The sequence below is a fragment of the Pipra filicauda genome, unplaced genomic scaffold (genome assembly GCF_003945595.2).
Source record: "Pipra filicauda isolate LSUMZ 115617 unplaced genomic scaffold, ASM394559v2 scaffold19_size4547281_pilon, whole genome shotgun sequence".
NCBI classification, from domain to species: Eukaryota; Metazoa; Chordata; class Aves; order Passeriformes; family Pipridae; genus Pipra; species Pipra filicauda.
The window spans coordinates 556,955-569,173 of NW_024104309.1; the positions used below are offsets into that span (position 1 = coordinate 556,955).

A 12,219-nucleotide genomic window follows, 5' to 3' on the forward strand; every position below is an offset into this window, starting at 1 on the left:
GAAGTGACATGAGGCGGATGTGGGCGGTGCGCAGCCCTCGCCGCTCGGCTGGGGGGTGCCAGGGGTGGCACCCAGCGGGAGGGGATGCTGTGGGGTGCGAGTCACCTGCGTTACTGCCCCTGGACAAGCCCAGGGTTATCCCGGGGGGAGCAGACAGCGGGAGGGGTGTGTGTATATGGGGATCCGGGTTTATTTTCTCCTTTCCAAAATAAACGCTTTTGTCGCGCTGCTCTCCGGAATTGCCCAGCTGTCGGGAAGGCAGAACCGACCGCAAAGCACTGTGCGTGAAGGAGGATTCGCTAAGGGGGACAGTGGAGCACGTGGTGACGCCTTTGGAGCCGCCGCGCCTCGGGTTTGGGTCACCAGCCACCACTGCCTGACCGGTGGCACCCGAGACTACAGCGGGACACCGCTCCCTGCCCCAGGACACTGGTTATTACCCCAGGCCGCCATTCCCTGCCCCGGGGCACCGGGTGTCTGTCCCCCCCACCCAGAGACTACAACTCCCAGAAGGTCCCGCTCGCCCCCCTCTCCCGCCTCTATGCAAATAAGACTGGGCGGCTCCGCCAATCGGGGGGCGGGCCGGCGCCGTCACGTGAGGGGAGCTTCCTTTCTCTGTGCGCCTCTCTTTCCTTTCCCGGCCGCCATCTTGTTCTCGCCGCGTGTTGGCCGCGGGGGCTCCGCCGCGCTCAGGTGAGGGGTCTTGCTGCTCCCGCGTCCCGGCGGCCCGCCGGTACCGTGCCCCCGGTGGCCTGGGGCGGGGGACTCGGTCCTGTTCCCGCCCGCCGCGCTGGGCCGTTCCCCGAGGAGACGCCAAGGGAGCGAGGCCCTGCCGCGGGACGATATGCGGGGGCTGCCCCGGCTCGGGAGGCCCCGGCCATACAGGCTGCTGAGGGATCAGCATTGAGCCCCTCTCGCTCCCCGTGCTCAGGGGGTGCCCGGCGAGCCGCCCCGAGCCTCTTCTCCCGCCGGTGCTGCTCCCTCTCTCCGGCACAAAGCACACGCGGAGGGGGCTTCCCCGTCATTCCCGGGATCTCTGATCGCTTGCTGGGGCACAGCAGCGGAACGCGTTCCTTGTGCTGGAAGGCTGGAGGTGTTTTCCCACCCATTACGGGGTTTTTTTCAGGGCTTTCAGCCTTTAAAGGTCCCACTTGACCCGTGGAAGAAGCCACTGGACTGGCTTCCCAGTCATTGAATGGGATGCAGGGCTTCCAGAGGTTCCTATGGGAAATCCGTACAGATCTGAACTCACGGGGTTCAGAGCTCACTTATTTTAGTTACAAGTATCAGAGATTCATTATATGGAAGTAGTATTCGAAGTAGTTTAGTGATGAATCTCTCCCTGGGCTCTCTTAAAGATAAGGGTGTTTCCCAGAAGCAGTTGTGCTGGTTTGGGTCTGGTTTGAGTTCAGTTCAGTGCTTCCAAAAGTAAATTGGCACACTGGGAATTTACTGATGCGGAATGAAGTGTCTTGTTGATTTGCCTTATTGTGTCATAGGCACTTCAGCTAAATGGCCTACTACAGGACCACTTCAGATTATTTAGGTTTTAAAGCTTTGTTTTTGTGTTTTTGTTGGACGCAGTGTTTTGGGTAGTGTTCTGTAAGTTTCGAAAACCCACCGCAGTCTTAGGAGTGCTTTGAAAATGGACTGTGACTTTTTTTTTTTCTTACTATTTTGATTGTTAACTTGGGTTTTGTATTTTCTTGTTATTTTTCAGACACATCACTATGAACCAAGAAAAACTGGCCAAGCTTCAAGCACAGGTCCGAATAGGAGGAAAGGTAAGAAACCCACCAGAGATGCTTTTCAAAACATAGACTATAGTTACAGAAGGGGAAAAACTGTATTTCTGAGACTTGACAGATATGTTTTTTGTGTGATCTGTATCATGGTGCTTCTACCTGAAATGCAAGTTTCTTTCAGTTCCCAACTGCTAGATTAGCAGTTTCCAGGGTGTAAGAGTTCTGTTAATTCAGTGACTTGTTGTGACCTGTGGAAGCTCCAGCAGAGCTCACCTGTTGGGTGTTCCAGTTCTGCCTTTTCCTTCTTCCTGTTGGGGATTTTCAATGTCCGCTCCAGGCACTAACTCTGCATTGAGCTTTGTTTTTCTCTGAGCCAGCAGGTAGTTAATCTGACCAAAAAAAAAAGGCATGGAGTTTGTTCAGTGCGGGGGCCTCATCCCCTGCCAAACTTCCACAGAATTTTGCAAAGTAGAAATTCCAAAATTGCTGTTAAATCACTGTATTTGTGCTTCATCCTGGAAAAAATAGAGTCCTTGGGGAAAATTTCTTATATTTTGCTCAGTAGTAAATAGTATCTTTGTACTCTGGCTTGTAGGAAGGGAAAATACTGCTGCTATTTGGTGTCTTTTGGTCCTGTACATTTAAGAAAAACCTTAAAATTGAGACTGATGGCTAAAGCTGTAGGTAAAGGGAAATAGGACTATAGAGGCATCTCATAACTTGGAAGATGTTGCTCAGACTGTGGTAGGACTTTCACAATTAGTGTTGAGAAATTTTGAGCATAGCTGACTGTTGTCTCTTGATTGTTTCCCAGGGAACAGCTCGCAGAAAGAAGAAGGTGGTGCACAGAACAGCTACAGCTGATGACAAAAAACTTCAGAGTTCCCTCAAAAAACTGGCAGTAAATAACATTGCTGGCATTGAAGAGGTATAGTGATAAGTGTTTCCTGTTTGAAATTAAATTCACTGTATTGTTTTGGGGGTCATGTGGTGGTTTTTGCTTTTGTTTTTACAACAGGCTTCCAAGCAAAAACTTACAGATCTGTTTATTGATAGACAAAGTTATTTGATTGATTGTAGTCTTGGTGAAATGAAATGTGTGTATGTACCTGGAGAAAGAAGGGAGAAGGTTCTGCTGGCCACATAGTGGTTACAGGAGGTAGTAAGCTATGTGTTGTGTGTGTGTTGCAGTCATCACAGAACAAAACTTCTCTTTGTTCTTGACTTTTATGAACCTGATTACCTACTCAAAAGAGCAGTAAGTGCACGTGTTCTGTGCAGGCACATCCAGGGCAAGAGTTGTGTGGTGTAGAATATAAAGAAAAGTTTAGAAATACCTGGAGTAAGAACTTGAGTCCATATTATTAAAATTAGGATCCTTTACTACTTTACAAAAGTTGCTGGAATTGTTTGCAGTAGTTACAGGAGATGATGTTTCTTAAAACACTGCAGAGACCCTACAGAAGCAGCTTCTGTGCTAATGTAAGTGGGAATGTGAGGATTTCAGATGTTCCTTGAATACCTCTAATTGACAGGTATGAATGAAACATGTTTTCCATAACACTGTAGGGAGTGACACTCATACATGGGAGGAGGAGGTGTTCCTCCATCATGAACTCAGTATTACTGTAGTGCTTGGTTAAAGAAGCGCAGTATTTAATCTGTGATTAATTAATTTAAGCAGGATTGCAAGGTGCCTGCAGAGGTCACATAGTGCATTCTCTCTTCCAAAGGCAAATGCAGATTTCACTGTAGCAGCCTGGTTTTGCCTGTAGATTTTCAGTCCTCTCTTACATAAACACTTATTTCTCTGTTTTCTTAAGCTCAGTATGTATATACTGAGCCATGTGAACCCAAAGAGTACACAGTTCTGGGTGGGTGTTTCGGTTTCCTTTTTCACACAAATCTCAGGATCTTTACTTAGACACAGTTATTAAGGATTTTTAAATATCTTGATGTGAAGACAGTACAAAATGTTTCTGCCTTGATAGCTAGAGACAGAATTGCAGTATGTTGTGTTCAGGTGAACACAAGTTGACCTTGGTAAGCTTTGTGTAAAAGAGTTTGGAGAGGATAGCAATGTTGAGTCAAGCATGAGTTACTCATCTGTGTGGCTTTAAAAGAGGTTTTTAAGTAACAGGATGACTGTGCTTGAAGCCTTTACCATTTCCTTATGTGCAAAGGACAGGACATTGTTTAGTTTTGCAGGAAAGCAACACACCTGGTTTTCCCGTTCAAAACATATTTTGAACCTCTTCCGCTGTGTGAGGATCGAGAACTTGGATGTTTTTATATTTTAAATCTCTTATTTCTCCCTGTAATTTCTGCTAAAAACCTTGCTTATTCATTCTGTCACTTGAGTTTAATACCACTGTTGTGTTGGATGGGTAGGACTTTCCTCCTTTGGTCAGACAAAATTATTTTCCACATAACCGTAGTTTAGCCATGCCCAGAAGAAAAACCTTTTTAACTGTCCATGCTGTCTGCCATTAAGTTAAAAAACACAACGTAAACCCATACAAATATGCCAATATAAACTGACAAAAGGTGCAAAGCAGGGCACTGGCCATAAATCTTAATTCTTGGTGATTCAGAAGACCAGGAAAGAGGAAGAGAGCAGGATCACTGTATGATGTCCTTGGTTTTATAAGAGTCATCATGGAATTACTGGGATTTCCTGATAGGTGTCACAGGTACCTGTGAAAGGCAATGGCTTAAACTGGTGTGGCTGGGCTTTGCTGTTGGAGTTTTGAGCCTGTGAAGAGTCACCACAGAGCTGAAGGGTTTGGTTGGTTTGTTGGGGGGTTTCCCTCCCCAGACGTTCTTCACGTTAACACGTTTATACCTTGCGGTCTAATAATCTATGTATTTTTTTTGCTTTTGTTAAAAATACACGTAAACTGCATTACAACATATACTCCTTATGTATTTATTAGTATTCAGGTAAGTTCATTTTATGAGGGAACCATAGCTGTTAAATTCTGCCTTATCATATAGTATGTATGAGCCCATATTTTACCATTAACTCATATTTACTTCCAGTTTAGGTGGTATTAATTCCAGGTGCTTTTGTCATGGTTATGTTGTTCTCTAAGAGGAGTGGTAGCTTTGTAATTTTTTTATATTTTAATACTTTAAATCTGGATTTTAATGATCACGCTCATCCAACAAGATGCTGCAACACTTTGGTAAATGTTATTACTATATTTAAACAGGTGAACATGATAAAAGACGATGGAACAGTTATTCACTTCAACAACCCCAAGGTTCAAGCTTCCCTGTCTGCCAACACTTTTGCAATTACTGGTCATGCAGAGGCTAAACCGATCACAGAAATGCTTCCGGGCATCTTAAGCCAGCTTGGTGCTGACAGCTTAACAAGTCTCAGGAAGTTAGCTGAACAATTCCCAAGACAAGGTAGGTCCTTTGGAGTCTTTCATAGCTGGTTTAAAGAACATATGAAGTACTTAAAAGTTTTAACCCAAATTTAACAACAGTACATGACTTTAATAAAAGTGCACACACCCTTGATTACTTTATGTTTGCCACTGTTGAGGAAGTGTAGGGTGGGGGAAAAACTTTTCTTGTTGATTCAAGATTATATAGGCATGCCCTGATTTAAAAAAATAGGTAAGTCTGGCATGCTGTTGCAGGTGTACAACTATGTATGGGAGACTACTTAGGAAAGCAAGTTCACGTTTTTACTTGGAAAAACTCAGCTGGTTCTTTTTGTCAGGGAATCGACTCTGTTTTCTTTGTTCCTGCAAAACATTTCTGTTGTGATTATAGAGTAAGGAATATGTTCTTCTACTCCTCAGCTCCCTTTGGAATTCAACCAGGACTTAAGAAATCTAATTAAAAATGAGAGCTTTGATTGAAAATTTAAAAAATCAAATCACAGTTTTGACTGTGATTCTTGATTTTTCTATTTATTTTAAAACCTTGGGAGCATGAGGGTGTGTGTATATGTGCTATAATTATTACGTAATTTTACAGTTCAGAAATGAAGATTAGGGACAATTCCAGTTAAGACTCTTCTGGCCATTAAGATGACTGTAGTTGGACACATTGCAGTAGTCTGTATTTGTAACTGGATTATACATCACCTGTTCTAATGTTTTCAGCAAATAGTTATTCTTTCTAAATGAGTTTCATCTTCTTCCACGTTTCATGTTCAGAGTTAAAGTGAAAGTAAAGGGTTTCTTTTTCTTTATTGATAAGTAAAATACCTTTTAAAATTCAGAGGGGTGGATAATCATAAGCATATTTCATTTGATGCAACCTCAGTACCAATGCATGCTGTGCTTTCTTTGGATAGTACAGTGAGGAAAAAGTACTTTATTTTTCTAGTTCTTTCATTTCTCTAGGTTACTTGGAGCACGATCTGTGACTGACAGAGTAGGTTTAATGCAGGACAGCTGATATGGAAATACTTTTTCCTACAGTTGTGGCCCCTTGGTAATTGAATCCTATGATATGTTGGTCACTGATTGGTACCACATTGTTGTTGCATTGAAACACATGACACCAGTTAGATTTAGTCACAGTGGGGGTTTTCTATATCATTTGATCTTTTGCAAGCTCTGCATGAATTACCCCATAGCATTTGAAAATGGCCCTGCCAATACTTTGGCATAATAATGTCCACACATAGGCCTTTTGGTCATGCTGTTAACTGTCAATACCTGGTCATTTGTGTGCTTTTCACTATTGGGGAAATGCTTTCTTTTTTCACCTGTGTGGTTTTTATTGTGTCATGTGAGTGTCCCTAATTCTGTATCATGAGAACTCAGCACCAAGTTTCTTTTTACAGTGTTGGATAGTAAAGCACCAAAATCTGAAGATATTGATGAAGAAGATGATGATGTCCCAGGTAGGCACATACACACTTTTATGTCCATTTAATGTATAAATATTTTGATTCATACACTGAGATATTTAGCTCTTGGTGTGATTATACTCCTCACTTGCTAAGAGAGGCTTCATATATAGGGCAGCATTAAAACATGGCTTTGAAGTCCAGCATCTGAAAAAGGGTTTACTTTGTGCAAACATCTTAATTATTAAGTGAAACTAGGTTAAAATACCTTCAGTGAGATTGAGCAGGTATCTGAATATCCAAACAGGGTTTTAGGGCTGCAAAATGACACAATTGGTATAGTTATCGGGTTGTTTTCAAATCAGAGACTGGAGTGGGGATTTTTATTTCTATAGTAGAAGAAAAAAAGCTTATGTCAGTATCTAAAAGTAAAAAAAATATGGTAAGTTCTTAATATGACAGTGAATAACTGTCTTATTAATCACCACATTCTGCTGTATCCGTCAGTATGCTGTGTTAGCTAAAACAACACACTTGTGGATCAGAGGTTCAAATCCTCGTGCTTTGGCACTGCTTTATTTCTTTGTGACCTTGCATAAAATTCAATTCTCTAAAACTTCAGGCATTCTTTAAAGAATGCAGATGCTTGAAACCTAACTACAGCTAATAGAGCACCTCTGAAAATCAGATCTTAATCACTTAATATTAGAATTTTCACTGTCTGAGTGTTCCTGTGTTTCTAGTTCTTTGTGTATGTCCAAACAAATGATATTTTCTAAAGCCTTTTGAAATCTGCCCATAAGAAAATGACTTCCCTGAGTGTAGTTAAGTACTACTTAACCTCTCCTATAATATATGCATTTTCATTAAAGGTAATCTTATTGGGCATTACTGCATTAAATATCTTCATCTTTTTCAGATCTCGTAGAAAATTTTGATGAAGCATCAAAGAATGAAGCTAACTAAAACATTAATAGTTCTGGAAGCTGGCATGGACTAGATTTAAGAAATCAGCTATGTGGTTCCAAAGTTTAAAGAAACAGAGAACATCATCTGTTAATAGTTCAGTAATATAAATATTTTGTATTTTTATGATGCTGTTTGTTCAGCATTTTCTGTCAGTTGATTTTGCATTTTGCACTTACTCCCAGGATCTACTCTTTTGGTCAAAAAAGAAATGTCAGTGCATTTTGAGGGGTGTGTGTATGTGTGTGGGTGTATGTATAGTGGAGAACAAATTGGAGAACGCTTATTTAACCATTTCCCCTTTTCCTTTGGAAGTAGAAATAAAACGAATCTTCAGCATTGCTACTTTTGAGTACCACCAGATAGCGCACAGAAGGTAGTTAAGGTGAACTTTTTGTTCACATTTTGTGACCTGAAGGCATTACACCATTAACACTTGGGGTTAATTTGCTGTTAACTATTGTACTTGCAGATGTTTCTCAGTGTACACATTTGTTATCAACCCTGTGTTGATCCCAAATGATACCGAAGATGAGCTGTTTCAGCGGCTTGTTTGGTACAGTAACTTTTTTAAAACCTGGTCTCAGAAAAGTGTGCTTTTCTTAACCTTCTTCAACTTTTTTTTTTTTTTTTTTTTTTTGGTCTCTAACCTTTTGATACAAGCTGATATTTGACTCTTTCCGCGTAGGCTTAGCAGTGTGTTCTCCTGTTGGTTACTGGAGTATTTCCCAGTCAAAAGAAAACCAAACATTTTGGTTCTCTACTCTTGGGTCACTTCCTAAGCTTGGAGGTCTGGTTGGTAACAGTCCAGTGCACCAGTTTTACACAGTAACCGGTTTTTGCTTGAATAACTTCAAGCTGTTCTCTTGGCATGATTGCATTTACTAGCAGCTGATGATCCACTGTCATTCTTACGGCACTAGGAATTAAGTGCACTGTGTGAGCAATGCCTAGGGTGGGAGGAAAGAGTTGTTGACACTTTGCCTTGCTTCCTGCTGGGCAGTTTGTGCAGTGATTAGCTCTAAAAGGATTTTTTTTTTTTTTTGCCTGTAACTTACCTTGGCCTATAACCTACCTCTAGGTTTGGTGTCATCTATGTAGTAGCTTCTTACAAAACACAAATGCTCCTCAGGCACGAGGAGGACATTGGGAAGTACTGTTGGTACAGTGCAGTATTTATGACCTTTCTTTAAAATGCTTAATGTGAACCTGTTTTTTCAGAGGCTCTTTCAAGGTTCTTGATGTAATGTGCATTACAGTATAGTTAGACATCATTGTAACCTCTGTCAAGGGCAGCTGTGGCTTAAGAAAGCCATTCTGTTTTTGTTTTTTTCTACATCTGTCACTTAACTATGGCTTAATTGGAACATATCAGCTTTTGATGTAGGCTCATACGCTAGAGAACTGTAATAGTCCAAGCAAACAGTCCATGAGTTCTGGAGACTTCATGAAACCACAGAAGTAGAACTGTAGTGGTTTGTCCTCTGAACTCCTCGGTTCGTTTTACAGGCTCCGTTCCGTTTTTCCTGTTATATTTTATATACTACATGGATCTTACTACAAAATAAAAGTACAAAAGAGGAAATGCTTCCTCCTGTGTGTTGTCTGCTCCTCCCACCAAGGGCAGGTGGATGCAGCAGCTGTTTGGAACAGCACTGCATTCCTTATGGCAGTGACTGAGGAAGACACATGCAGGACTGGGGAGGATTCCGGTAGGGCTTTAGGATTTCACACTCCCTATACTCACTCCTGTTTTCCCTGTGGTGATGAATGAACCTTTGGTTTGTTGTATGGCTGATCAGCTGCAGATGATTTGTGTCTATAAGGAGGAGATGTCTTCATTGGTGTGTGCCCAGTAACATGGAATTGCCTTCTGCTGCCTCTGTAAGCCCAAGCAGTAAAGGAAGGACATGAAACAACAGGTATTTGCAGTGTTCTTCCATTTGCTTGAGAGGCGTGAGCAAAGACCCTTTCAAAGTAGCAACTGTACTGAGATGATGTATGGGACATCCCCTTCCTAAATACTAATCAGATACTGAAAATTCCTGCTCATTGGTTTCTGATGTAGGAAGTATGTCAAAAGTAATTTTGAGAGAGATTAAAAGTAAGCCTTGGAAACAATGATTCCATAAGTTTATATAGCTGAACTTTCTAATTCCTCCAAAATACTCACTTAGTTTTTTGCTCTTGGTCATGACAATTTATGTGTTAAACCCTCAGTTTTTCCTATGTTGACAACCAGTAAACTAACTATGCTAGCTTATGTAGTTCTATTCAGTTTTTTCACTGTATCTGGAAACAGTCAACCACTTAAGATTTGCTGCTGGAAATACTAGAGCTTATCAATCATTAAACTGATTTTAATTAAAAGTAGCCCATCAAGGCTGTTGTGGGAAAAACTCTTTTTTCTTTGTATTTATTCATGGTATAACACAAACAGTGCTTGTACATGCTGATGGAAATGCAGGGTTATTAAAAGTAGTTTCAGGGAGTGTTGGTAAATAAAAACTCCCCGCACAAAAGTGAACATGAAAATGTTCTTTGCTTGGCTTGAAACTGAAATATGTTGATAACTTGCTCATATTTGTCAGCTTCCTATGGGAACAAGGAGTTGCTGTGCACTCCCTTCTGCCAGGATCTTCACAAGTAATGTTTTGGATTTGGTGTGTACAAGATGAGATCCAGAGGTCTTAGAGCTGATTTAATTACCGAGCAGTATGTTGATTTACTAGTGTCAGGAAGGAACTGAGGAGGCTATAGCAGCAGAGTAAAGCTGTGCTGTATGTAAGAGATGAACTCAAGCCTCTCCTGAGGAATGTCCAGGAAGGATCCTCCTAATGTTCCTTGGAATCAGACTGTGCTGCTCCAGACAGTAGGGATGTACAGAGGGGCTGAACAAACTGCTCCTTAGGTGAAGGTGAGTGAGTGAATTCTTCCACTGGCACTTCAGATCAGTTTGGTTTTATTACTTGAAGACAATACTGGTTTCTTCAACAAAGTGAACAGACTTTATTTTGGAGATGCAGATTTCACTAATTCAATGATCCATGTTTTGTACTTGAGCAAATGAAGTGATGCAGAACAGAAGCACATCACAACAGCAGCCACAGCAGCTTTGCAGGAGTGATAGCAGAAGTGCAGAGAATGGTTATTCACCTTCAACTGTTTGCTTTCCCATCAAGTAATGGTTTTTTATTTATTCCTTCACTTTCAAAGACCGCTTTGCAGACACTGAAGAACTTCATGGATTTATTCAGAAACATGAGGGCTGCAGTGTCAATCAAGAATTCAGGTAGCCAAGTGGAGCAAGCAAAGAGACTAATTCTAAAATCAGTTGTCTTGGTATGTTTGGGTGGAAGCTTGGGTTGATTCCTAGAGCAGGGTTATTGGGAATTAAGCTTTCATTCACATCCATCTCTGTGTTGGGCAAGAAGTAACACTTGTACATCTTCCAGTGCCTTGGGTTGCCTTTATTCCAGCACTGCTCTGCCTCCTCTGTGTACTTTGTAAATAATTGAACACAAAGTGGATGTTTCTTAAGAGAGCTACATCTCTGTGCAATTGGTATAAAAAAGCTACTTCTACATAATAAACACACGGTATTCAGTGGGCTGTCAGTACTATTGAACGCCCTCTCACTACACAACAGACCCACAGCTTGCTCAGATGCTGTTTTTTCTTGACAAGTGGTGTCTGACAGATCCTCAAATATTAGGTGGCATTTCCTTGAACTTGGCATTTACAGGTAGATTTTTGTAGCTAAGCTAAATTAGTTGCCTCCTTGAAGTAAAAGGAGATTATCTGCTCATTTGAATTCTTGAATCTGTTTTGATATTTTTGATTAAGTATTGATGCTGAGGCAAACATTGAAACAGAAAATCCTGTTCCAAGGCCCTTTGACCTTTCAGTGCACGTATCCCAGCTGAATAAAAGGAGTTAAGCAGCTTCTTGCCCTCCCTTGCACCATCCTTGAGGCAGCTATAGTAACTGCTTATGTCAAAAGGTAATATTAGAAAATATTTAATATATTTTTAGATTATATTTAATGCAACTTAGCTGACAAAGAAGAGCCAGTGCTGAGACCAGCTCTCCACAGATATTGGGAAATGTGGCACAAACTCCATTTTGAGAACAGCAGATCTCATTTTGAGGCCATGTGTGAAGCATGGAATTTCCGAGTGATGCAAATTATAACCAGATACAGGTAAGTGAAGACTTAAAACCTCAGCTGATTGTCATCAGGTTACTAGGCCTTTGCACACCAAGAGTGAAGTTCCCTGAAAAGCTTTCACTAATCTCTGGCTTCTCTGCTGCCAATGGGGCAGTCTTCCCCTTCCTTTGCTTTCTGAAGCTGTAGCTTTGGAGCCCCTCTCGTGTCCTTTGCTCACCTCCTGCCAGGCAGTGTTCAGTCTGTGTGAGATGAAGGGTGAGGGGCAGTGATTGCAGGCGCTGTTTGGGCAGTGGGGATGGGCAGCAGCAACCAGCCTCCAGGCTGCACTGAACTGGCCTTTCAGCCCTGCTGCTGCTGCTGCTGCCTCTGCTGCCGAGGCTTGGCTTGGCAAGACTGGGGACAAACCTGTGCTGCTGCTGCCAGGATCCTACTGAGTTTGGGGAAAGGGAAGGATTTGCTGTATTGGTGACCATGTGGTCAGATACTGGAACTTGCAGCGTGTTTCTAAACTTGACATT

At 41.8% G+C, this 12,219-nt stretch overlaps 1 protein-coding gene across 1 annotated transcript; it reads left to right on the forward strand.

Annotated features, from left to right (window-relative positions):
* The first annotated feature begins 594 nt into the window (after positions 1-594).
* BTF3L4 (basic transcription factor 3 like 4) lies at positions 595-10,057 on the forward strand. Its single transcript, XM_027739403.2, has 6 exons — positions 595-693; positions 1,721-1,784; positions 2,560-2,673; positions 4,961-5,162; positions 6,559-6,618; positions 7,484-10,057. The coding sequence occupies exons 2-6, from the start codon at positions 1,731-1,733 to the stop codon at positions 7,528-7,530; spliced, it is 477 nt and encodes a 158-aa protein (XP_027595204.1). The 5' UTR covers positions 595-693; positions 1,721-1,730; the 3' UTR covers positions 7,531-10,057.
* Positions 10,058-12,219: the final 2,162 nt, after the last annotated feature.